Source organism: Elgaria multicarinata, chromosome 4 (genome assembly GCF_023053635.1).
Source record: "Elgaria multicarinata webbii isolate HBS135686 ecotype San Diego chromosome 4, rElgMul1.1.pri, whole genome shotgun sequence".
Taxonomy (NCBI): Eukaryota; Metazoa; Chordata; class Lepidosauria; order Squamata; family Anguidae; genus Elgaria; species Elgaria multicarinata.
Window position 1 is genome coordinate 36327757 of NC_086174.1, and position 26901 is coordinate 36354657.

Genomic DNA, 26901 nt, shown 5'->3' on the forward strand with positions numbered 1-26901 from the left:
CCAACAGAGCATCTGCAGCTTGAAGACCTCCAGTGAAGAAGTGCCCCCGCCCAGACATTACTTCCATCGTCTAACTGCTCTTACCATCAAGAAGTTTCTCCTAATGTTAAATCAAAATCTACCCTCCTGTAATTTAAGCTCACTCAAATCTACTGCTTCTTCTTGGACCTCAGAAAACAAGTCTTTGATCTCTTCTACGTGACAGACTTCCAGGTATTTGAAATGTGCTATCAGTCTTTTCTTCTCCAGTTAAATTCTTCAACTTTCTGTCATAGAACATGTTTTACATAACCCCGTCCACCTCTGTTGCCAGCCTCTGAACCCATCCCAAACTGGCCTTCTTAAGAATGCAGTTCCCAAAACTGGACACAGTACTTCAGATGAGGTCGGGCTAATGCAGCGTAAATAGATTTCATGTACTGGAAACTGTGGTTCTATTAATGCAACCTAAATTGCACTCATCTTTTTTGCATGACATCCCTGACTTAGCTTGTGAAGGGCTATAGTCTTGGGATCCTTTTCACATATACTGCCGCCAAGTCAGGTATCCTCCATCGGCATTTGATTCCCCCCAGCCCACAAATGCAGAACTCTTTGTCTCTATTGAATTTCATTGTGTTAGTTTTAGTTCAGTTTTCCAAGCAACACTGCCTAGCATCCTGGAATATCCCTCTTGACTAATAATCCATATAAATTTGATTTTGTTACCTCTTTCTTTGCCGTTTCTGCCTTTGTCTTTTCCTTAGATCCAGATGTTGGCATTTCTTTTGTATGTCCATCGGGGATATAAATCAATATGCATGGGGCTTCTTTGCAACTATATGGGCTACAAACACAGGCTAAATCAATAGATTTTCTTCATGATTATCTATGGCTAACTGGAATGATAAAGAAAATGTGAATACTTCCGAAAATCAAGCATCCAAATCCGAAATATGGGTTTCATTTATCAGCTGAAGTGAATGAGAAGTGTAACCTAATCCTATGCATATTTAGTAGTAAGTCACAGTGAGTTCAATGGGACTTACTCACAAGTAAAGAGGAAGAGCATTGCAGCCTTAAAAAGCATTCACAGTTCTCATCAATCTGATAGCAACTTCATCTGTACCAAAAAAAGAGCTACAGAATAAGCTACATATAACTTTCCCAAAGAAATAAAAAAAAATCCCAATACTGTTGTAAACTTCTTTAAAAAAAAAAAAAGGGGGCGGGGGGAGAGAAAGCCCAATTTGCCAAATCCAATTGTTTAATTCAAGAGTGGGGAATGTGTGTGGCCCTCCAGATGTTGGCAGACTGCAACTCCCATCGGCCCTAGCAGATATAAGTTTCTTTTTTTCCTCTCCCTTTGAAGAATAACGGGAATTGCAGCCCAACAATATCTGGAGCGTCACATGTTCCCCATCCCTGATTTGATTCAACAGTAATTTTTGCACCTGTTCATATTCTTCCTGCTCTCCTAATGGTATCTAACAAAAAAAAATAGTACCTGGAAAATGTTCATAAACCTTTTTGACCGCAATAAAACATCTCCCCCCCCACACACACACACACCTGCCGGATATATGATGATTTCTCACAAACCCTTGTGAAAGGACGGAACAGAGGGGATAAGAGAAAAGAGAATTTGCCTCTATTGCAAAGGCAGATGAGCTGACGCAGCTTTGTCCCAATCCAGTCATGCTTAGTTAAGCAGTTAGGGCAGAATATGGATAAAACGTATATCTTGTTGAAGCCTATGAAGTGCAAATGGATGCTATATGCATTCAGAAGATGCACAGTCATCCCTCTGTACTGCATTTCTTTCAATGAGACGTGCATCCAGACGCATACTCAAATGTGCACACAGACACCCCATCCATATCCTGCCCAAACTAGTCATGTGTAAGCTGTATGTGCCTAGAGCTGTATTAGGGTTCAGGTCCTGACGAGTGATGAAACCTCCAGGACAATATGGCATGGAAGAGACTTTTGGCCAGGGTACCTGAGGAATCAAGGATGCATTCCCAGCTCCTCCAGCAAATCAAGTGAACAACTGCTGTGAACTGGCGTGGGGTAACAACAACAACAAAAGTATGCAAAAGAATGGAAGGTACAGATTTCCTTGGAAATATTTTCTCACACTCCAAAATGACAACTTTTGCAGCAAAAATCCAAGCCTCATTAAAATTCAGTGAAGCAACACTAGGCCAAAATGGAGCTGAGGTAAATAAGCATGGATAACCTGTACAGAGTATTTACGGGTGGTTTTCTCTGCATATTTTATAACTCAGGGAAAATTCCAAAGTCTTGGGTGGTTTTCCCAGGAACAGGCTGGGTGGTTTTCAATTCTTTTTGTTTAAAAGGATGCACAAGAGCAGGGGTAGGAAATGTGGTGCCCATGGGCACCAAGATACCCCAGACACCTTCCTGGGTGCCCACTGAGACATCCTACTCTTATTTATTTATTCATTGCATTTATACCCTACCTTTTTTCCTCCTTAAGGAACCCAAGGCGACGTACATAATCCTCCTCCTCTCCATTTTATCCTCACAACTACAACTCTGTGAGGTAGGTTGGGCTGAAAGTCTGTGACTGGCACAAAGTCACCCAGTGGGTTTCCATGGCCGAGTGGGGACTAGAACCCGGATCTCCCGACTCCCAGTCCAGCACTTTAGCCACTACACCACACTGGCTCTTCCCAAATGTTATTTTTAAAATATTTATATTTTTTGTAACTGGCAGCTGGGATTGCTTCAAAGAGAAGTGGGATCCTCTAGCTGCTGCCATCTTAATTTCCCATGAATGCCTCTGGACAGGATACTTGTCCTTTCTGACCAGCCATGCCTATCCATGGCAGACATTTTAGGGTTGTGCGCCCAGGACGCTTTCTCAAATTCCAAATGTGCCCACAGGCCCAAAAGGTTGGCTACCCCTGTACTAGAGTTATAGTAATTCCTGCACTCCCGCCCCTTTTTGGTTCATATGATGCAAAGGCACTCCTCTATAAATTTTTAGCAAAGTGCAGTCAACAGGCATAGAACCCTGGCCAGCTTAACTGCAAAACAGGAATGTCTATAGCATGCAAATATAAATGTTAATTTCACTTCAGAACATTAGTGCTGTGGAATCACTATACCAAGCTTTTCTGAATCTACTACAGCATGTCTCAAATAGATAAACAAGGAATGAGTTAACAGCTTATTACCTAATGGGCTCATATGGCTGATCACAAATATAAAAGCCTCTTCGCTGAAGCTGTATGATGTCTCCTTTTTTCAAATCTTTAAGACAAGGATCACCTAACATCAATTCTTCTTGCTGTAAAAAAAACAGTTTAAAAGCAAGTCAGCACGACTTCCTAAGAATAACATATACTGTGTGATAAGGATTACTGTAGCTGCCTCAAAAGGCCAATGTTAATGCAGGATGAAAGACACACCTCAGTGAATATTGAAAATCCTTAGTTATCATTTGGAGACCCAGCATAAAAAGTGAAGGAATTTATAGGTTTATAGCGAATATGGTATAGTGGTTAGAACAGACTTCCACAGCATGGCGTTCTCCAGATATTTTTGAACTACCATCAGCCCTAGCAATGGCCAATGGTCCATCATGATAGGTGTTGTAAAGAACTTAAGAAAATAAGAAGTGCCCTGCTGGATCAGACCGAGGGTCCATCTAGTCCAGCACTCTGTTCACACAGTGGCCAACCAGCCATCGGCCAGGGATGAACAAGCAGGACATGGTGCAACAGCACCCTCCCGCCCATGTTCCCAAGCAACTGGTGCACACAGGCTTACTGCCTCGAATACTGGAGATAGCACACAACCATCAGAGCTAGTAGCCATTGATTGCCTTTGCCTCCAGGTATTTATCCAACCCCCTTTTAAAGCCATCCAAACTGGTGGCCATCACTACATCCTGTGGTAGTGAATTCCATAATTTAACTATTTATTTTTCCACACCATGCATAATTCTGTACACCTCTGCAAGGTCTCCCCTTAGCCTCCATTTTTCCAAGCTAAACATCCCAACTGTTGTGGGGGAGATGCTCCAGCCCCTTAATCCTTTTAGTTGCCTTTTTCTGCATTTTTCCAGCTCTGTAATGTCTTTTTTTAGGTGTGGTGACCATAACTGTACACAATATTTTAAGTGTAGTCGTACCATAGTTTTGTATAAAGGCAGTATAATACTGGCAGTTTTATTCTCAATTCCTTTCCTTATAATGCCTGACCATGGAGTCTTTCCATCAGTTTATAGTTGGGGGTGTTTTTTCTGCCCCAACATGCATCACCTTACACTTGCTTACGTTGAACTGCATCTGCCATTTGGATTCCCACTTTCCCAGCTTGGAGAGATCCCATTGTAGTCCAAAACATCTGGAGGGCACCACCATTGAGGAAGGTGGGCTAGAATGTTGGACTTTGACTAGGGAGACCTGAGTCCGAATTTTCACTCAGTCAAAAAGCTTGAGGGCCAGTTAATATCATCCAGCCTGAGCTTTCTCTTAGTGCTATTGTGAGGCGTAAGGGATCCATCCTGTGCTTCTTGGAGTAAGGATGGGATAAAAATGTAATAATTATGAATTTAAAGAATAAGTGGCTTGCTGCAGATTACCTTGCTATTTCTGTTGACATACTGCTTGAAGTCTTCCTCCTTGCCTAGGACAGGTTTTGTGATCAAGTGTTCATAGTTGACGCAGACAGTTGGGATGGAAGGAGCACGAGGAGTTTCTGCTAGCCAGGTAATCTTAGCAGTTTTTTTGTAGTCCTTATTCTCCAAATTCAGCTTACCATCAATGGATGTGATTTTACCAGCGGAATTTCTACATTAAGCAGATTAAGACATTTGTGGTTATGTGCATGTTTTGTTAAAATTATTAAAATTTTAACAAAATTTGTTAAAATTATTATAATCATACCAAGGACTTTTCAGTGATATGCAGGTTAAATTACTTTTCAGGATTCAGAGAAGCATAAAACTCTACAGGCAAATTTCACAGCCAAGCAATATTGAGTTGGATTTAAAGGGACCCCCATGTGAGTAGATAGCATTTCTGCTCATGCAAGCCCCCTGACCCCTTGCAATTTCTGCAGACCCCCTTCCCCAGCTGCAGTTCCTTGCACCACATTCCATGCTGTTCCCTAAAATGTCTCGAGCCTCAACAACAGCTTTGGAGGTGGGGGTGCAGGAGCCTGCAAGGGGGGATAGAAACTGGAACTGTGCTTGCAGTTGTTACAAATCCAGATCATTACATACTTTTCTTCAGTATTTAAGAAGCCAGAGCTCTGATATTCCAAAATGAAATTTTAAAGGATAAAGTCCAACATCCCAACTTGTTTCAAGACCTAACAAACCTACTTGTATATTTTGGTGATGATTATGTTGCCCCAGTTAATAAATGTAACAGTCTCTCCTTCTGTCAATGTGTCTGCATCGGCTCCTTCAATAAGCACTTTGGGACTGTACCATACAGGCTTCAAGCCAACTTCGGCATTCTGGAAGTTAACAAGGAAAAGGATAAAGAGCTAACCCAATTACTTCGTTAGGTGTTTATTTTACACAGATTACAACAGAATAACCCATTCGGAAATAATGTGCAAAAGCAGAGTGTGGCTTGGACGTTTGGCATTAATGTGAATAACGTCCTCCTAAAGAATGCTACATTTTTAGCAGACGTTGTACCCCTGGTTCTGCCATCTTTAGGCTGCAAAGAAATGGCTTAAACGACTAAGACTGCAATTCTATGCATGTTTAGACAGAAAGAATGTCCTACACCTCCCAGCATCCCCCAGCCAGGCTGACTAGCCGGGCAATGCTGGGAGTCGTAGAACGTTTTCCTGTCAAACCATGCAAAGGGTTACGCTCCGTCATGGAAGAGGTAAATGAGAATTTGTTTTAATATTTGTTTATGATAATAAGAAATAGAAGAGTTTTGAGCAAGAAACTTCGTAAGTGAATTGTAAATTGTCAAAACTATTTAGAGATTAGATTAGTGGCTGCAATGCTGTGGTGACAAGTGTTTCCAGTTATTGGGGAAAGGACAGCCCTACTGGAGTAGGTGCAAGATGGTGTCTTCACCTGCCTCCAGCCTTCAGAAACTTCCTTCCCCTCCTTGATATACATCTTTTACTACAAGAAAGGGAAGGTATGGTGGGGTTTTTTGTTTACTTTAGGCACCAACTTCAGGAACCTTGGGCAGCCCCTGGGAAAGTCCATAACTGCCACTACCCACCCAGAACACTAATAAACATATCCCATAATGCAGTGTAATCACTGTATTAATGATCTGGGAGGTGGTGGACCATTAACACAGTGATTATACAGCACTATGGTATTTCCGATCTCCATGTATGGATGCGAAAGTTGGACAATGAATGAAGTGAATAAGAGGAAGATCAACTCATTTGAAATGTGGTGTTGGAGGAGAGAATTTTTACAGGTATCACGGACTGTGAAAAAGACAAATAAGTGGGTTCTAGAACAAATTAAGACAGAACTCTCATCAGAAGTAAAAAATGCTAAAACTGAGAGTATCCTATTTTGGACATGTATTGAGAAGAAATAACTCATTAGCACAATAATGCTAGGGAAAGCAAGCAGTAGGAGGAAAAGAGGAAGACCAAACAAGAGACAGATTGACTCCATAAAGGAAGACATGAAGTTACAAGATCTGAATAGCATTGTTTACAGCAGATGCAACTGGAGGTCGCTGATTCACAGGGTCGCTGTAAGTTAAAGTCAACTTGAAGGCACATAACTAACAAACTAACTACTTTTAATGGGCTCCTTCCTTCCTCAAAGGCAGGGAAAGGACATCATGTTAACTTTTAACCCCATCCCATCCTTTCATTAGCTCTGCCATCTTTACAACCTCTGACCAGTTACTATACCCAGACTAGCTAACTATCCTTTCCTTTCTCTTTGTTGCAATTATATGCCAGGCTATAACAAATGTTTCAGACAAAACTTATGAGATCGACACCAACTCTCAGGTTCAGCATTCTGCATTACAGTATTTCTTCAGCTTAAACAATGAATTAGCAAACCTTTGGATGTTTCGCTACTTCTTTCGCCTCTTCTTTAGCTTCAGGAATGTTCACTGTGACTACATCATCCTTCAGCAGAGCAGTGTACCGAGCTGCTACTGGATCTATTACCTACATCCCAAGAAGAATCAAAAGAAGATCTCAACTATTCAGTGTTCCCAAAACAGGCAGCAGTCAGAATTACATGAACTAAAAAGTATATATATATATACCATTTAGGAATATTAACTGGTATTCTTTGTGTTACTGCATCTTTGATTGCAATTAAATTTTGTTTGAATCTCAATTGTAACAGCAAAACCAACAGGAAAATATCAAGTCAAAGACAGTAATCTTTATGCAATTCTCCTGACTTTCTGGGGAAGGGGCTTATTTAAAAAGCAGACATTACTGCTGACTTTTAAAAAGGTGGAAAGTCGAAAAAACAGGTACATTGGCTTTAGAAATCATCTAAAATTGAACATCATTATTATAAAAGTTTAAGACACGGGTAAGTGTTATCTCGGTAGTCTCACTTTAATTTGCATATGCATACCTGTGTGTAGGATTATGCGTAAATTCTAATTTTGGCACAAGTCTTAACAGTGTAATCCTATGCATATCTACTCAGAAGTTAACTCCATTGAGTTTCAATGGGACTTAATCCCAGTGTGTACAGGATTGCAGCCTTATTGTATGATGATCTACAGGATAAGGGGAGGGTTATTTATGGATCTGAGCCTCTTTTGGCACTCATGGAATCAGTTTATGAAACAAGAACATCCACATATAAACATTACATCAGTGCCAACGTAACTTTTTCTGAGAATGAACCATGAGCAGGAAGTGTTATTTCTGTGGAATGCTCATTGTAGATTTCATGGAACCAACTCTGAAATAATATTGCTGTATATGCCGTTGAGCAAGACATTTCAATAAGTGATCTTGTTAAGTGTCAAATTTCACACTCGAAGCTGCCCTCAATTTTACACACAATGGTGGGATTTGTTCTTTATTTACACAAGAAACAATTCCATGATTTTCCTTCTCTTATTTTACAATGCATAGATTTTCTGTGAATTTATTCCGATAAGTATGTTTTCCACCATTATTTAAATACAACAGCATTAGATCACTATAATAAGGCAACATCACAGAACTGAACTCAAGAACAGCCTCTCCTCTTTGGCATCCTTGCCAAACTAGTTTGGTAACCTATTCGATAATATTCAAAATACATTCTCTTCCAGAAATTTTGCTGGTTTAGGCTTTTCTGTCTTTCTTGAAATGCCTTGCTACTTCATACAATTTGGAGGTTTTGAAACTAGCACACAATTCAAACAGGGAAAGAAATAATGTGCACACCTATACAATATTAGCCTATCTGCCAGAATAACCTGAGGATGAAGTCAAAGATTTTTGTGTGAAAGCAATTACTATTAAGGATATATCCTATATTCCAAAATTTCCACTGCAGTAAGAATACAGTAGCTAACAATGAAGAAAAATCGACTAAAGCATGCTTCACACCTGAATGCCCTTATAAAAAACAGAAGTGCTTTTATGTTCACTCCCGGTCAATATTGAAGTTAAATTCTTAAAAGTACTCGAAACAAGCGTCACTCATTCTTCTGCCAACCCATTAAAAATACGTGCAAATTGCTGACACATTAATCTACGGAATACCGAATGAGTCTGAATTCAGGAATTCGCTCATGGCTGAGATCTATGTATCAGCAACTGACATGTTACCTTTTTAGTGAGCAGGCAGAACTACAAATTCTTCTCTTATCTGCAGTATCTGCAAACAAGCAAATCCTTAAGTGGCCCATTGCTGGCCAGCAGTTTGTTTACTGCACAGATGAACAAGGGTTCTTTGCACGCCGTTGCATAATTTCAGACTTAAACTTTGCTTTTGGTAGTGCTGCTACTGACCCACTCATTTTGCTACCTCAATGGCCAACACTTGTGCTACAGAGCAATTCAACACCTTCACTTTCGCTCCCATGAAAACACATTATTGTAGGGCAGTAGACAATGCCAAGAACGGAGCTGTCCAACAGCTTGAATGTAAGACTCTGAGTGTTTCGTAAATGTACTACACACAGAGACAAAAAGTCAATCTATGCAGCAACAGAAAGAGCCAATTGATAATCCCTCGCATAAATGAAGAGAACAAAGAAAAAGGCTATAGGAGAATATAAGACACATGCCAGGCAAGCAAACACTTAAATCTGGGGAGAGCCTCTTTGAAAACAAACAAAAATCCAGACGCAAGTTTAAAAAAAAAGGGGGGGAAGGAACAGCCACAGTGTTGCGCAGACAGACACTAACAGTTCGCCTTATTATAGTGTCCAAGCATCTGCTGCCAAAAAAGCAACTAACCATGTCAAGATGCAGTATTCCTTATTTGACCTTCAACTGAGGAACACCAGAAGAACAAAATGGTTGTACTAGAGAGAAGACATTAAAGCCTTCAGTACACTGTAGGAGATCAGCATGGCCAGCATCATAACTTGTAGAGAAGCTCTCTTCTCCACTGAGAAACGTGACTCAGATTATTTATTATTTACTTTTTAGATTAGGAATAATGCATTTTAAGATGGATATGCACAGTTCTTGTTATGTAAGCAAACATGGTTGTACTATGAGAAGCTGCATAGTGATGGCTTATGCTATGTATGCTTACAATACTGTAAGCTATATGCTAAGGCAGAAAAAGCATTAAGTAATACCTTCTTACAGATAGCTCGCAGCTTGAAAGCAGAAAAATGAAATGCAGAGTTTTCATATCAGTTTTTATATCAGCAAAATACCATTACCTTCCCACACAATCCAAGAACAATTCAATATCAGTTTGGCAAAAGGTAAGTAAGATTAGTGTTAGGCCTTGTTAGCAAGACAGGACATTCCATTTTCCTGAAAATGAGCCAGATGATGCAACATACTGCATTCACTAGCCTTTGAAGAGCATTCCAAAGAATGCTGGATTCACTACCAGCACAAGAGAGCAGGTGTCAACCAGAAACATCATCAGATCAAAATGGAGGCACATGTACCTTTTTGTTAAATGACCAAATTTTATCCCACTCCATGTTTACAACTGATCGAGAGGAACCCTGTAAAGTATTAAGAAGAAGAAGGGCATTAAATCTTGATGAATGGCATTCAGTGCAGCATTCTATACACTTGGCAATGATTCAACATATATTTTCCTTCACGATTGTACATTATGAGATGTAGAATTACAAGGAAACACAATGTTAGGCTTGTCAATCAAACAAAGACACTGTAAATTGACCTGCATATGAGAAGAGCTACATTAACAACTAGTAAAATGGCATGGTATAGTCGGAAGGGTAATTATACTGTAAGGAACCCCAGTGTGTGCCCTACACGGAACGTGGCTGCCTCCTGGGTTGAGGGGCCTTGACAAGGTGGACCCCTCCTAAATCAATGGGTTCGCTGGTCGCCATTTTAAATTCCCTGCAATGCTTATGAGCAATGCTATGTTATGTATTATGGGGAATTCAAAATGATGGATGGATCCCAAACCCAACTGCCCATTGCAAGGGAAACAGATATGCCTTGCTGGAGTGCGCTGAGACTCTCGCACCTAAGGATGTCAGATGCTAACAATGATTGATAGATTGATTACATTTTTATACTGCCCAATAGATGAAACTGTCTGGGCAGTTCACAACAATTAAAACCATCATCATCATCATCATCATTATATTTATTTGTATCCCACGTTTTGCCCAATACTGGGCCTCAAGGCGGCCATAAGATAAGATAGTACAGAAACATGACCTATTCCATGGGTCCCTGCTATAGAGGCTGGGCTACCAACTGTCAGGGACAGTAAGCAAGTTTTGCCCTCACTGCCACATTTTTTTCTATTTTAATATAATATATTTTTCTATTTTTTAATAGGACTGCTATGGTATATAACAACAGAGTCCATAAAGTCCATGCAGACACAGAGTCAAAAACCCTAAGAACACATGTGACATAACAAATGAGAAAAATCCATCAGACAGTATATTAATGATTTGTATGGGAATCTTGAATTAAGTCATATTTATGTTAACCATCCTTTTCCACAGCACTACTTCTTTCCAAAAATAAACAACCTTCCTCAATACTGGAAATGTATATATTGGTTCACACTGGGGAGGAGAAATCAATTTAAATTAATCTTTTTCTGTTGCAATGTAGCAGTAATCTTCTTTCAATAACTGTATGCAGTTAATGTGTCAAGTATAATTCTAACAGTATTTCAATTAAAGATTGACTTATCGTCAAGCATTGCTCGTATGTATTTGATTCATATCCTAATCTATTATACAGGCTCAGTGTGGTGTACAGCAGTTTTTCTAAATGTTAACAAGCTGTACTAACTCTTTAAAAAAATACTGTTAAATCATTTATATAGGAATGTCTCTAAAAGAGCAATCCCATGCTTCCTGGGAGGGTGGCCCAGGGGCTGCAAGATGCTTAGGACGTATGGAGAGGAGGAACTGTGGGTGGAGGCCTCCCCAAGGCAGCCACACAAAGCTCCATCATTGCCGACCTGTCCATGATGTCCTAAGGGAGGAGGCGCGCAGAACGGGGTATTCTGGCAGAAGCTGTTGATCTATAGGACCCAAAGCCCCCTTGTTCCCTCAAGACACCCCCAAATAGGCCCCCAAACAGCCCCTGGAGCCGGCATACCTAATTCCTTTCTATTCATTTGAAAGGAAGAGAAATGTGTGTTGTTGTTTTTTAAAAAATCACACTGGCAAAGAAAAACCGTCTCCACCACCTCCCACTCCAAGCTGGTAGGACTTTGGATGTAGTGGTAGTTCCACCGTGGATCAGCCCCCACTCCCAGAGATACTTAGGGTTGCTCTTTAAGGCATTTATTTGGACCGATGTGATCAGATTTCATTCTGAACAGGGAGTCTATTCTTAGCTTCTTTTGCTTGCAAATCACATTTTTCAGAAGGAAAGGTGTGTCCCCTCCCATACTGCTCAGCAAAACCCTGCATTGAGTAGTTTCTTCCGGCTTTATTTTTCAATATTCAGCTTGCATGGCTGACATAATTGTTTACTAGTGCTACCAACATATTTCCCCCAGACATTATTGGTAGGCTTTTAAGCCCTAATCAAGCATCTTGAAACCCTAATCAAGCATTCCCCTTACAAGTGGCTAGACATTTTAACAATCAAGGCCACAAGAAGACTTTCCAGATGTTCCTGGGAAATGGTACAATCTATAAAAGATTACTGCAGAGACATGCGACAGCAGCGAAGGGCAATGGAAATACAAATGCTTACCTGCGCAGCAATAAACTGCTTCAATCCTTCAACCGTCATACCTCTTCTCAGAACACCGCGCACAGTTGGGAATCTTGGGTCATCCCTAACAAAAAGGAAGATGCGCTTAATTTAACTTTGCAGGAATGTGCCAATTTCACAAAAATATACGTATCGTCTTGTATGAACTCAGAACCCAGGATACCGAAATTCTCTACACACCCTTATTTTATGTTGCAAACGTTGGTTAAGTAATTCTTAAGATCGATTTTGTTTCCCCCCCACCCCAGGGAGAACAAAGTAGTGTCAGATAAGCACAGTTGATCAGAACGGCAGGTTTTTAAATGGAAAATGTTGCAACATATATCTGTAAGAGCTTCTCCAAAAGTAACAGCAGTTTCCAGACACATGAAAATCTTGCACAATTACTAAAACTTGTTCCATACTAGACTTTTAAAGACTGTAACACTCTTCTCATTTGGATCTTTCTAGCCGTTTCAATTTAAGTAGTTGCTTTTTGAAGTATTTAGTGCCAAAGACAAGTAGACAGTTACACTGGGAGGAGTGAGCATCCTTCCAGTCACATTTCTGGGTCTGCAAATCACATGGAGAATCCAGTCTACTCAGAGGTTAATGTCATACAGATAAATTGTGTGATTGGCCAGGAAAAACAGATGTATCCCCCATTTTTATTATGGTACCTGTTGTTGTTATGTGGGAGAGAAGGTTTCCCCCCACACACACTTTCTGTTCCCTCAGTTTGCAACCTCAGTATTCAATTTTTTTAAGGAAGGAAACTTGATGTTAACAATGGGACGGGCCATCTCTTTCCCCCACCCCATCCAAACCTGCATGTTCAGAAGTTATTCTGGCAACACTACTCATCACAGTACAGCAGGGGAATGCTGGGGAATCATTAGTGGGCTGCACTGATGGATGGAATGGGTGACTAGTAGTAGGTGAATCCAGGGTCAGCAGTGGGCAGGACTGCACAAACACACATACGTTCTCTCTCTCTCTCTCTCTTATACACACGCACACCAACAAACACACAGAAAGCCTCCCCCCACCCCATGACACCCATGAAAACAGCCACCCATGCACTGGGAAACTTAATTTTTTTAAATCCACACAAATGGGATCTGTTTTTTACTAAGCTTTCTAGGAAGAGTGGGGAAAACCTGGCCTCTTGATTCTGGAAGAGGCTCTAGCAGCTGCATTCTCTATGGTCATCCTTCCCAGCATGGCTACCAGAGAATTGCCTCTCAGAAAGTTATTTTTGAAAACAAGCTAAAAATTGCAAAAACTATTCATATGGGTTTGAGAGGATGAACACTGGTGGTCAAGGAAAGATAATTAAATAACATGTCTTAGCTGAATAAAAAGCCTGAAGAAGAGCCTTTAAAATTATATTAACAAAATAAGGACAATGATACAGTATATTTTAGTATTACTGATTGAAAACTATCTAAATCAAGCACGTGAATAATCTGTTGTACGTATACAGATGTATATAAACACCTAGATGGTTCCTACCAAGCTAAACTTCTTAACGTACCAGCCATCCACTAGCCCTTCGTTAACAAACCAAGTGAGCTTTCTTTTAGATAGCACAGTGTTGTTGAGGTTTAAACGACTGTATTCCCAAATATATGGTTTCCTTATTCCCAAGGCTTCAATGATCCAGTAGAACTGCTCATCTCTGTCATGGTATTCTGTTGTCCTTAATGCATGGGTGACATCTTCAATACTGTCAACTATGGGGCAGGCAAAATCATAGGTGGGGTAAATACTGAAAAATAAACAGAACTATAATTAATCTTCACCTACACCTGGCAAATATTGAGCACTATACACATACCATTAAGAAATTTAATAAGAGAGCTCTAAAGCAGCATTTGTTATCATGTACATTACACATTATTCAGTAAACACTATATTGTATTCAGACAGCCTTATATTGTATTCATGAGAACTATTGTGCTCTCACTGAAACGTTAAGGGTTTTTTCCCCATTGTGTAATCAGGGGAACAAGTTAGTTCCAGGAATTGCTATTCCAGAAAGGGAGAAAGTGAAAGCAGAAAGGCTTTTATTTTTAGCTCATTTATAACAGAGGATTTAGTCAGACTCTAATTGTTAAACACAATAATCAAGTTTGCTTTTGAGCAAGTGTTCAAGAGGGTGGAACAAGACAAATCATTGGTCCGTATTTATTTATTTTTAAGCCACTACAAGGATGTGGAGAGCAGAGGAGCCCTTTTAGGGAAGGATCTGTAGGATAGAGCGTTGTTTAACCCCTCACATGACTGTCATCCCCTGCTCAGGGGAATGCCCTCTGCTCAAGGTGGCGTGTCCTCCCATCCCTGCCACCTCACTTCACGTTTCGAAGCCTTGCTGAGGATAGATTATTTTAAACATTCTGTGGTGGAGAGCACTTTGAGGAGAAAATTGGTGAGGGAAAGAGTAAGCATCTTTCCAGCCAGCTAATTCCCACCCTATCCCATATTAGTGTTATGATGGAAATGTGGAACTAGGAGACACCCCCATAACATCTAACTCTGCCCAGAGTTTTCATCTAAATCAAATTATACTGCCATGACTGCAAGCTGCCATGAGAAAAAATAATAATCCATGACTGGATTTCTCACCAAAGCACTTAGTCTTTACACTGACTAAGAAAGCAGGATCTACTTAGCAAAAGCGTTCAATGATCTTTAAAAGTTATATAATCAATGCTTGTAGCGAGAGCATCAACATGCCAGTAGCAGGGAAGGTGAAGAAAGAAAGAACATCCAGCACTTTATTATTTAATTAAATAGAAAATGGAATAAATTTGAAGCAAACATTTTTCCTACTGTGCTTAACTGCTTATGGAAGTGAACAACTCATTTAGGGAGATTCTAAATCCAAATACACATAGAATCCCCACCCACCCCCAGCTCAGTTACTTCCCCCACTCCAACTCCAGCGGGTGAGAGCACAGGAACCTGATGCCCACTGCTACGAATCCCATTGTAGGTATAATAACTGAACTGGTCCTACAGTTTATTTATTTATTTATTTAACTTATATACCGCTCCCATAGCCAGGGCTCTCTGGGCGGTTTACAGAAATTCTAAAATTGAGGTAAAAACAAGTATACAAAATTTAAAACTCTAAAAAACTCAGTGTGAATCACCGGCTGTGTTCAGAGAACACCACAGTCAATGGTGGGTTAATAGTCAACTTCACGGTTGATAATCAAAGGGCTACTCCCCACATGACATGATTATAATCAACTGTGGTGTGGATTTAGGCCAGCGTTGAATTGACTGTTAGTCAACGGTGTGCTTGATTGACACATCCTCCCACCAGTCCTCCTGCTGACTGACACATCAGCCACTGCGAGTTCTGCCAGCTGGACTAGCATGGCAGCCGCTGCTTTGGTCACTCTTGCCAGGGGACTCTGTAGTCATCAAAAATACCCAAGTGTGTGCAGCGAAATAGTCAAAGGTACCCGACATACGATAACCAATGGTTGTTCAAATAATCAACTCTGTACAGCATTGGTTATTTGTGTTGGTTATTTCAGCCGAATAATCAACATTGGTACGAAAAAGTCCTGACAAAGGACACAATAATCAACCGTTGACTATTTAACCCACCATTGGCTATTGTGTCATACGAATCCAGTCACCATTTCCATATGCTTTAAGATTGGTACCAGCTGATACATGAAAATGTAAACATCTATAAATACTTATTTGTAGGGCAGATTCAAAAGCTACAAGTCCAAGGGACTTGAAAAAGAGTAGATAAACAGGGATCAGCCCATAATTTCCAGACATTTGTTTCTAGAAACTAATTAGTTACCAGAAAACTTTGGTCTTATCTAAGAGAAGACAAAGTAGAGAACAATCTAAGAAAGTGAAAGAAAAGTTTTCCCCAACATAACACATACTTGTACTTGTTTCCAGTACGTGGGTGTGGTTGATTTTTGCAACGATAAAGAGTTGGGTCCCTCATACATCCATTATTGCTGTTCATGTCAATCTTGGCTCGTAGACAGCATGTCTGCCCATATTCCGTTCCCTTTTTCATTTCCTCCCACATTTGCAAGTTTTTCTGAACAGCTATTAAAATTGCAAACATTTAGTTCAGATTTAACAATCGATACATTATTTACCAAATTTCAGAATCATCTAAATTAAGAATAGATGTAAATCTAAAAACAACTCTAGCATGTATTTTGGCAATAGCTTGTTATTTTTCCCATGTAACATTTTGTGGATGGACTTTTCCCAATGGATTCTTGACAAGTATGTCAGGAATGGATAAGAGCTATGTGAGAGGGTGGGGGAGAGGAATTGTGGCAACAACAAATTAAAAATGTCAACCATTACATCAGGGGACAGGTAAGAAGCTTCATACCTCTGCAGTCTCTACCAAATGTTTTCTTGGAGGTCTTTGTTCATCACATTCATATATGTATATATGAAGCTACTTTATACTTAATCAGATCATTGGCCAACCTAGCTACTATTTTCTATTCTCACTGGCAATATCTCTCCATGCTTCAGTCTCTCTTTCCCAACTCTACAATTCAAGATCATTTTAAGTAGAGATGCTGGAACTGAACCAGGGACCTTCTACATGCAAAACATGTGCCTCTCTCAGTACATCTCAGGATCCTTTCCAGTGGGCTCTTGACTGGTTCCTTATGAAATAACTTGCCACTCTTGTTGATACTAGGGGATGAGCACTCAGACAGTTCTGCACAATGACTTAATGAGACTTCTGCATGCTCTGCAATTCTATATTGATGAGATAATCACCAAGTTTCAGAGAGATTACATTAATTACGCAAAAGGAGATGGGAACTAGATAAAGCATCTTACAGTTATTCCTGTGCTTGGATTCTGTTCTCTGCTCTCGTTCCATTTTCATTTGTTCCGCTGGCGTGTCATCTACATAAGCCTTTCCTTCCTGAATGAGCTTCTCAGCATATTTCATTATCGTTTCAAAATGATCAGAAGTGTAGGTGAATTGGTCTGGCTTAATGTGCAGCATTGCAACATCTTCCAAGATAACCTGCAAGTATAATTACTTAAGGATCAGACTGACATAATCATCTGCAAGTAGTAAGTCTTATCATTGGTGGCAGTCTGTTTTATATTTTCTCATCCAAGTCATGCTCTCCCTCAAGGAGTTGAAACCTTTTGCTGATATCTTGGTGCTACCATTACTGGTAGCAATACTGGGGATGAGGGAGAGGAGTTTAAATTCTCTACAAAAGAGCTTCAAATTTCAGTTCTCGCCTGTATCCATTTCTTTTGTTTTTCAAACACTCGATCTTCAGACGTCAATAAGAAAATTCAATTTTGTGTATGATCTCAGTGTACAATTTCAAAGCACTATAGCTAATTGAGGAAAGAGCAGTGACTAATTCGAGAAATGCAACTTTGAGCTCAGAACATTCAAGAAAGAATGAAGCCTAGAGAAAAAGCAGATTTTGTTAATCCCAAAGAATACTGAAATTTTCATAAGTTTCTTATATTAAGGATTTTACAATACTGGGTATCCCAAGCAGACAATATGCAGAATTTGTATCCCATACAAGCGGGAGAGCAGGAAGTAGTGAAGCAGAAGACACTCTGCGTAAGTACCACCAGGCACTTTTAACAAGTGTGCTTCGGGATAAGAGCGTCAACAAGTAACACATCTCCTATCAAAATGTCCATTTAATGTTTTCAAAGAAGACTAGTTTCACACAGATTCAGGCTCTACAATATTATTTCATACTTAGCATCGTAAGCAACATAAATCCATAAGAAGTCTCCTTCATATTTTATTCCTGTGGCACACACCCTTTTTGTCATCCCACGTCACCACAGAGAAATTTGAAAGGCTGAAACCAAATGGTCAAGGCCCATCAGACAGGTCCCTCTCATCCAATTGTCTGCTGGAATAAGAAAGGTAGGATAGAGATGTAATAATATAAATAGATTCCAGCCTTTCAAATGTTACCATAGCAGTGTGGAATAATGCCATGGAAAATCTGCTCCTTAGCTCAGCAGTGATAAATGGAGAGGAAGACTTGCTTTTGAGTTCTAGATCGTAAAAAGTGTGACAAAAGCCTTTAATTCTGAGCTAGAAATTCCTTAGGGAATTGTTCTTCTACTTTGTAAGAGTTAGCACTCTTGAAACAAGCACTGTTCAAAGTTATTATTTGAAATCATCTGCAGCAATTTAGAAACGAATTATTTTTCTTCAAGCTGTTTTTCAGCAAGTTCATGTGTGAATGGCATACAAACTAAGATTATCCTTTGAATTCTCCCTCTCTCTCCCCCCCACCCCAGGCATTAAGACAAATTAAGCAATTAGAATCATAATAAGGTATCTGGAAAATATAATTGTGCAATGACATTGTAAATGACCGGCTTTCAGATACCTTTTCAAAGTCTTCTTTCTCTTTTTCTGGATTTGTATCATCAAACCTCATGATCAGTTTACCCTTGAAGTTGACCTGATAGTGCTGATTCAACAGAGCTGCTTTTGCATGACCAATATGCAAGTATCTAGAAACAACACAGTAGAGAAAGAACAAATTTTGATTTACAAAATCTGGCTTTTAACTTCTCCTTTCTTTATGATTATTGCAACTCCATTATCTTTCATTTTGTGAAAGGGATCTGGGTTTAAAGGTCCTTAACAGAACATGCCACCTTACCCGCTTGCCTCAGGAGGAAATCTAACAATAACCTTTCCCATCTCTGCACCAGGGAGCTCAACAAATTTTCCAACATCTTGTTTCTTTTCTGCTGCCTTAAAATTAAAACAATAATGAAATTATTAAACTACAAACCTCAATTCAGGGGAATTCAGAAGGTAGTTGTGCTACTAAACAATTCTCTGAGATGGGCTGTCTTAACCTCCACACAAGTACAATGTCTTAGGCTACAGTGTTATCTTTCTGTTACCAAGCAGGATAACGTTATAGAGTGGTTCTCATATTACTTAAAACCTTATATCTCAACTATTCACTTCAAAACTATTAACACATTTGTTTGTTTCTTTAACTTAGTTTTTACTAAATGTTGACTATTACACACAATTTAGTTTACACTGGATATAAAGCCAAAAACTGCTAGTCTGTTAGAAAATAGCCATAGTAGAGTAACACCAACTGAAAAGTCACAAAGTAATTAACCAGCTTTTAATTTTCTCCTATTTTTAATCTGTCTCTGTGTGTGTGTGTGTGTGTGTGTGTGTGTATGTGTTTGTGTTTCCCACCTATTTCTTTGGAAACTGTGCAAACTACATTTCCTGATTCAGATCTTATATGTCCATATAGATCTTAGTTATGCAGCAGCCCATTGTGACCTCTTTTGCTCAGCACTTTGCAGATAAAATCACTTGTGTCCTTTCTTAAATGCCAGAATTTTTGACAGAATTTGAGCCAGAGATGCCTAACCAGCAAAAAGCTTACCACTTTAGTCTTTGGAATAGCACCTCCCACAGTCCACCTGGAACCTACTGATTGAAAAACACATTGTGCCTCAAGGAAGTTGTACCAACGTTTTACATGAACTGGACAATTACTCCGAAGTAACTGTTCTTGCCAGACATTGTTGCCTATTGGGAAACAGATGAGTTTTATTAAAAACTAGGAAACAGTTTGAAAAGACAAGACTATTGACACTATTCATACAAAACGGAAGTGTAGATGAATGTTTACACCTTCATTATGAAACAAACAATAAGGAAACCAATGCTAGAATACAATTCTAGATTTTGATATTACTGGATAGGGGAAGAGAATGGCAATATTCACTCAGGATTACAAGTCTTCTAAGACATCATATGCTGTTTAAGTGGGGGGAGTAACAAGATTTTTCATTAATTAAAATGGTGATGACATAATGTGAAAGCTGTTTAAATATTTATTTTTATTATTTATTTATTTATTACATTTTTATACCGCCCAATAGCCGAAGCTCTCTGGGCGGTTCACAAAAATTAAAACCACAGTAAAACACCCAACAGGTTAAAACACAATTATGAAATACAATATAAAAAGCGCAACCAGGATAAAACCACACAGCAAAGTTGATATAAGATTAAAATACAGAGTTAAAACAGTAAAATTTAAATTTAAGTTAAAATTAAGTGTTAAAATACTGAGTGAATAAAAAGGTCTTCAGCTGGCGACGAAAGCAGTACAGTGTAGGCGCCAGGCGGACCTCTCTGGGGAGCTCGTTCCACAACCGGGGTGCCACAGCGGAGAAAGCCCTCCTCCTAGTAGCCACCTGCCTCACTTCCTTTGGCAGGGGCTCACGGAGAAGGGCCCCTGTAGATGATCTTAAGGTCCGGGTAGGTACATATGGGAGGAGGCGTTCCTTCAGATAACCTGGCCCCAAACCGTTTAGGGCTTTAAATGTCAATACCAGCACTTTGAATTGGGCCCGGACCTGGACTGGCAGCCAATGAAGTTGTAAAAGGACTGGCGTAATGTGATCTCGCCGGCCAGTCCCTGTTAATAACCTTGCTGCCCTGTTTTGCACCAGTATATTTGTCTGTAATGGGTTGTATGCAACATCCCCGTGAATGGGAAGACTTTCTGTTCACAAAAGGAGTGTTACATTCATGGAAGGGGTCCTTCTATGACTCAAGGCGTCTTTCCATGAATGGAAACTTCTTCCATTCACGGACTGAAAATGGTGGATATAATCCAATTAAATTGCAGTATTTTATTTATGCAAAGTATTTATTTCTTTTATGTATTTATATCCAGCCCTTCAATCCCAAAAGTACTTCCAGAGGGACTAGTAATTAAAACCAATAATATAGAACAATCACATTGAAGCAATAAAATGAAAGAACATTAGATGCTACAGCATGTATGACATCTCTCGTGATAAAAAATGCTCCTCACACTAAATTTGCTAATAGCCAAAAATAAACAGAATTCTATGGATTTTAATTTCAAAGGCATCACTTGTATGAACTTAATACTCCACATGACTCAAGGAAATACATGAATGAGCAGTTATCAAGATATAACAATTTTAGCATTTTACTCTGTGTGTGTGTGTGTGTGTTTACCTTTTAGTGTTGCCCAGACACTGAAATCTGCAAGGCTCAAGGAATTCCCAACCAAGTAGGTCCTCAGAGAAAGGGAGTTATCAAGCTCTTGAATTGCTGAAGCAAAACCAGAGGGAGCTGATAGCTTTGTGGTGCTGAACTCCATCCAATGGTCAATCTTCGGAAACAAAATTATTTTGATTTAAATAATATCTAACGAGTTACATAGAGGTATTAATTATGGTCAACAAGAATATCCATAGTAAAATATTAATTACTAGAAACAGTATAATTAAACAAGTACTACTCAATGAATGGAATTCTGCAACATTTAAGTTCATCAAATAGAAAAAAAAGCAATTCCAGGCAATAGCAGTCAGACAATAGAACCAACTGCATAAGGAGGTGGTGTGCTCTCTGTCACTGGAAGTATTCAAGCAAAGACTGAACAGCGATCTGTCAAGGATGCTTCGAACTGGATTCCTGCACTGAGCAGAGGGTTGGACTCGATGGCTTAATTGGCTACTTTCACCTCTATGATTTAATATCAAGTACATAGGACTGCTTCTCACCTCAGTGTGCTCCAGCAAATTAGATCCATATAATCCAGTAGATGTGGCAATTCTGGCCAGATAACGAGCTATGGAATTCACATCAGTGAATGTAACTTGACTATTGAAAAAAGATGAAATATATATGAGTTTATCTGCACTTCAGATATAATAGCATTAGAATGGATTTTAAAAGTGGCCTTGCAACATATTTCCAGAAGAATTAATGGCCTTACTACCAAGAGAATAAATAGAAGGGTACGTGCCTTACCAGAACTTTATCACTGCCTACACTGCACCAATCACTGATTTGGGGGGGGGGAGGGGAAAAAAAGCTAAGGAAAGTTGAACAATTTTCAGTAAAATAGCAGCACTCTATAAATGTATATGTGTGTGTGTGTATGTATATATATATATATATATTATACACACACACACACACACACACACACACACAAGGAGGGGGGCTGCAAACAATAGCACAGACAACAAGAACATAAGAAAGACAAGAATAAAAGCATATCCAATCACTGTTCAATCTCCAATAACTGTTGACAACACCACTGATTTAAAAAAAGTTTTCTGTTTCAAATGTACATGCTAATATCAGCAGACCATATGTCTAAACAGGCATCCGGACGAAACTGACGACTGTAAGGTATGTGTTCAAATGCAGCAAGAGCAGTAAGATCTTCAGTCCGCTGAATAACAGGTGGTGGGTGTTTATCCTTCCAGGCTAGGAATATAAGGGGTTGGGTTTTTTTGCAGGTGTGTGTGTGTGTGTGTGTGTGCGTGCGTGCAATTTTAGGACTCTTAGAGTCCACTTAATTTCTGTGCAAAAATAAGGAGTACTTCCTGATTACTTATAAAGGACATCTAGAAACATGTTTGAGATTTTTGTGGACTAAAAACTTCATTTAAACACTACTATTTTCTACTTGGAACAGTCAGGCTGCTCAACTCTGTTCCATGATGTGTGATGGAGGATGGGTGTCTCTGCCTTATTCACAACTAGCTTACTGAAGACAGCCTGCCTTTACTCTGAATATGAAGGAGAAGCAGTAGCAAAACAGCGTGTTTATTATAAAAACACACTTATAGCCTGGTAAACAAACAAATACACTGTACATTTCTGGAGGGTGTGTGGGAGAGAGTGAAATACCAAATGCAAAAATGATTTAAAAGACCAGGGTTTCATCCAACATTGCGCAAGCCGACTTCTACTTACGCAAGAGGACTTCCCCTTTCTCTCCTCCTCCCTAGACACATCCCAAATCTGCTCTGGAAGATCTGGGGAGTGCACAAGGGGCAATCTGTTCTACCACCAGTGTCTATTCCACTGGTGAATGGGCGAAGTGGATACTGCCCTTAGTTTAGAGCAAGGGTATTGAACCTCTTTCAGTCTGAGGGCCAAATACTATTTCAGAGAAGCTCAGGAGGGGGAAGTGCATTCCAGTGATGGGTGGGGCTGAAGGTATAGGCAAAAATACCAGGATATTTTAGCTTAAGGCTCTTACTGCCAGTAGCTAAGACTTAAAAGAGAGATTTCAGCCTTTTAGAAAGGAGAAAAGTTTCAGAAAAGCCAGGAAAGGACGAAATGATCCAGGGTGGGCCCAGGGTTGTGGGCATGGCCATCTAGGGGACACAGGAGGGCCAAACTGGGACTCAAAGAGATCGGGATTTGGCCTCTGGGTTTAGAGAAAGAATGGTATTGACTATTTTTGTTGTTGTTGAGTGCTAAAAACTAGTGGTTGATTCCAACATTGGCTATGCCTCGATCAAAAGTGCTTCTGTTGCGCAAGCAGGGGCACCCAATTTATGCCAAACTAGACACACACATACACACACAGAGAGAGCATCCTTCTGTGCCATGTCCCATTCTGTTCCAGAGGGTCCATAAATTTCAGAAAAACCTTCTCAGGGGGATGGGGCGCTTAAGTAAATATTTATTTGTTTGTTTATTTAGACATTTGTATTCCGCCCTATATCACAAGGATCTCAGGGCAGCAGACAGATAAAATAGTGGGACATCAAAGAAAAAAGTGGATGCCCTGAACTGCATGAGTGGAAGCATCGTCCACTACAGCTACTTGATCCACTTGATACAACTCTAGACATTGTACAGAACATAAAACGTAAAGGTTAGACTCTTGCTTTAAATTACGAATAAACCAACCAACCAACAAACAAAACCAAAACCTCAGACCCAGAATTCATAAAACCTGAATCTGAAACATTTGAAGCCAATTTCATACATTATTTTCCTCAGTCCAATAGAAGTTATTTACCAGGAACATTACTAAAGCCAGACACTTCTTGAGCAAATGTTTCTTATGTACCATTTTAAGAGATCTGCTGCTATAGGAAATCAATTTTAAGATGTGTTATAGAGCTGGAAAGAAATAAGGGCAAATGTAATATTGAAGGACAAATTGATTACTCAAAGAAAATACTGCAATACTTCAAAATATTGCAAAAATAGGCTGTGATGCAGAATACTTGTTTTTTGCCTCTGCACATACACAGGCAAGCCCAGTCTGTAGCGACTTCTTTTCTAGCCACTTCTTATTTTATTTAACAACCTACTACTGGAACTGTTCAGAGGTGGGTGGTGTGGAGGCAGTTTGAGATGTAGTACGTGGGACTGCAGTGATGATTGTCAAGAAAAATATCAAAAGTTTGCTACGTGTACGCAAAACTTTGTGCACACATAAAGGAGCTCTTGGGGCCACAGACCCTGTAAATCAATTCTATTTTTCCTTAAAATTTTCCTATGTGATGAATATGAGCTACATATAAATGTCAGTCACAAATGTAATAAAAGTCTTGCTTTTTTTTTTACTCAAAACTCGCCAAAATCTCATACAGCCTCTTACACTTCTACAAAGGAATCATAACCCACTTATCATTCAAAATGAAGTTGCGCTGACACGATGTTAACTTTCCCAGTCAAAAGATCTGTAACATTATTTCACAATAGAAAGGATAAAAGCATCAATACAGCATGCTTCGTTTTAGCCTCCTGCTTGTTTTGACTGTTCAACAGCTACTAGCAAGTGATTACTACAGCAGAAGAGTGCCAATCACCTGAAGCAGGAAGTTTTAAACACCCAACATGATTTCTCAATACACATTAAGAGCCATCAAAGAATAGGAGAGGTGGGAGAGGAAAAGAATAACTCAGTGAATGCACAGCCCTACACACAGCTGCCTGCATCAGACACATAGCAGCCATAAAAGCAGAACAAAATGCATGTCAGTCCATCAGGTTTCATGTCAAGTACTACATAGCTCACTGGACAAAGGTAACAGAGAACCTACAAAGAAGCTACAATATACCACCGCAAAGTCAATTCAACAGTTATGTCTCAAGAGAAGAAATTAAATTTACCAAATGTCTAAAAAATGCATAACCAAGGGCCTTTACAGGAAAAAGAGCAATAAAAATGGTGAGAGCAATGCATGCAATATATATATATATACACACACAAACACACACACACACACATATAATTTTGGGATGAGAAGAAAGAAGATAGCAAACAAGAGTGAAAACGAAAAATGACTAAGGGTGCAATCCTACGTTCATCACAAGAGCATCCCATGGATATAGGTATTTCAGATTCCCTTTCCTGAAACCTTAGACATTACTACAATTTTGGGAGGAGGGCTTCAAGAACTTATGCCTCCCCCTCACACTTGCCGTGGAAAGGACCGTGGCACTTGCTTCCCAAGCTTGGAAAAGCGACCTTGGATTATCTCAAGAGGTCAAAAACAGGTGTTTGGGGGGGGCGCAGGGGAGAGGCTGGTATTCGCAAAATCCTCCCCAACCCTGGCCCCGTCTCCAGCAACATGCCTCCTCTAGATGAGCTACAGGATGCCTGCCTAGAGGAAAATGTTTAAAAAAAGGAGGACAGAGAGACGAAAATCACTTCCGTTATTCTTCCTGTCATGTTGACAGCAGCCTGACAGGGAATAGGAATCTTGGAATTCTCCAAGACCAGAGCCTCCCATCTAGTGGTGTTGACCTGGTAAGAGTTGTGCCCTAAGTAGTTATCCATCTTACATATGATTGTTATATCTGTATTATTCTTTCTTCTGCCCTCCTCTTAATGGATCAATATTATATTACTTAGCTTTTAAAAGCACTGATGGCAGAGATATAAGGCACTTACTCAGATACCCGTAGGATGTTCTCTTTGCCTTCTTCAACTGAAATCTTAACATGATTCTTCACATGTTCTGCAGTCAGCAAGGCTCCTAAAAACACAGTATGTTCTGATTAAAAGACATAATATTTCATACTCATAGTTTAAAAGAAAACCAAGCTCACAGCACTTTCCCCATCACTTGAAGACCAATACACTTCAGAAAGAAATCATTTCAATTGTTGGCATCTTTCTCCTAGATGCAATTAAAGTTGAGGAGAAGGTCTAAAACCTAGAATAATCTGCCATGACCTCAACAGGAATTGGCTCTAAATTCACTGCCAAGAACTACTGTAAAATTTATAGTGCTGCAGAATAATATAATACTAAAGCTATGATCTAGCTAAACCTTAACCATCTTTAAGTCCCACTGATTTCTATAGGAGACACTTATGACTAAATCAATGAGATTGAAAAGTTGATTCACATTGGCTGAATCATGCCCTAACACTTCAGCCATTTTTTAATCTCCAAACTTCCAAAAATGATTCTTAAGGTCACAGACAAGTCTGTCTAAATAGGGGAGATATTTACTGAAATTATTAAAACTATGCAAAACAAATGTGTTCCATTATAGTAGTAAAGACTATATTAAACAGATTCCAAAATGATCTTTTACACTTGACTGAATTCCTATAAGTGGAGGCTTTTAAGAATTATGATTTGTACTTTTAAAAAAACTTTAAACAGCACAATGAGTTACATGTGCTCATCCCATAGATGGTAGTTAAATTTAAACCTTAACTAATATTAAATAGTTTTGGGGACA

At 39.5% G+C, this 26901-nt stretch overlaps 1 protein-coding gene across 5 annotated transcripts in view; it reads right to left on the minus strand.

Moving 5' to 3' along the window:
- The window catches only part of EPRS1 (glutamyl-prolyl-tRNA synthetase 1), a 52165-nt gene that overhangs the window by 22861 nt on the left and 2403 nt on the right, over nucleotides 1–26901 (minus strand). For 3 of the 5 annotated variants that reach the window (XM_063124077.1, XM_063124076.1, XM_063124074.1), the window contains exons 2-18: nucleotides 26100–26184; nucleotides 21946–22045; nucleotides 21395–21551; nucleotides 19779–19924; nucleotides 19020–19114; nucleotides 18741–18867; nucleotides 17188–17380; nucleotides 16251–16422; nucleotides 13868–14101; nucleotides 12331–12415; nucleotides 10068–10127; nucleotides 9744–9764; nucleotides 7030–7140; nucleotides 5342–5478; nucleotides 4598–4805; nucleotides 3186–3298; nucleotides 709–826 (exon numbers count right to left, since the gene is read on the minus strand). In XM_063124077.1, coding sequence (XP_062980147.1) covers nucleotides 709–826; nucleotides 3186–3298; nucleotides 4598–4805; nucleotides 5342–5478; nucleotides 7030–7140; nucleotides 9744–9764; nucleotides 10068–10127; nucleotides 12331–12415; nucleotides 13868–14101; nucleotides 16251–16422; nucleotides 17188–17380; nucleotides 18741–18867; nucleotides 19020–19114; nucleotides 19779–19924; nucleotides 21395–21551; nucleotides 21946–22045; nucleotides 26100–26184 — 2162 coding nt within the window. The remainder of the gene's footprint in view (nucleotides 1–708; nucleotides 827–3185; nucleotides 3299–4597; nucleotides 4806–5341; nucleotides 5479–7029; nucleotides 7141–9743; nucleotides 9765–10067; nucleotides 10128–12330; nucleotides 12416–13867; nucleotides 14102–16250; nucleotides 16423–17187; nucleotides 17381–18740; nucleotides 18868–19019; nucleotides 19115–19778; nucleotides 19925–21394; nucleotides 21552–21945; nucleotides 22046–26099; nucleotides 26185–26901) is intronic. The other 2 variants (XM_063124079.1, XM_063124075.1) reach the window with 1 other exon arrangement.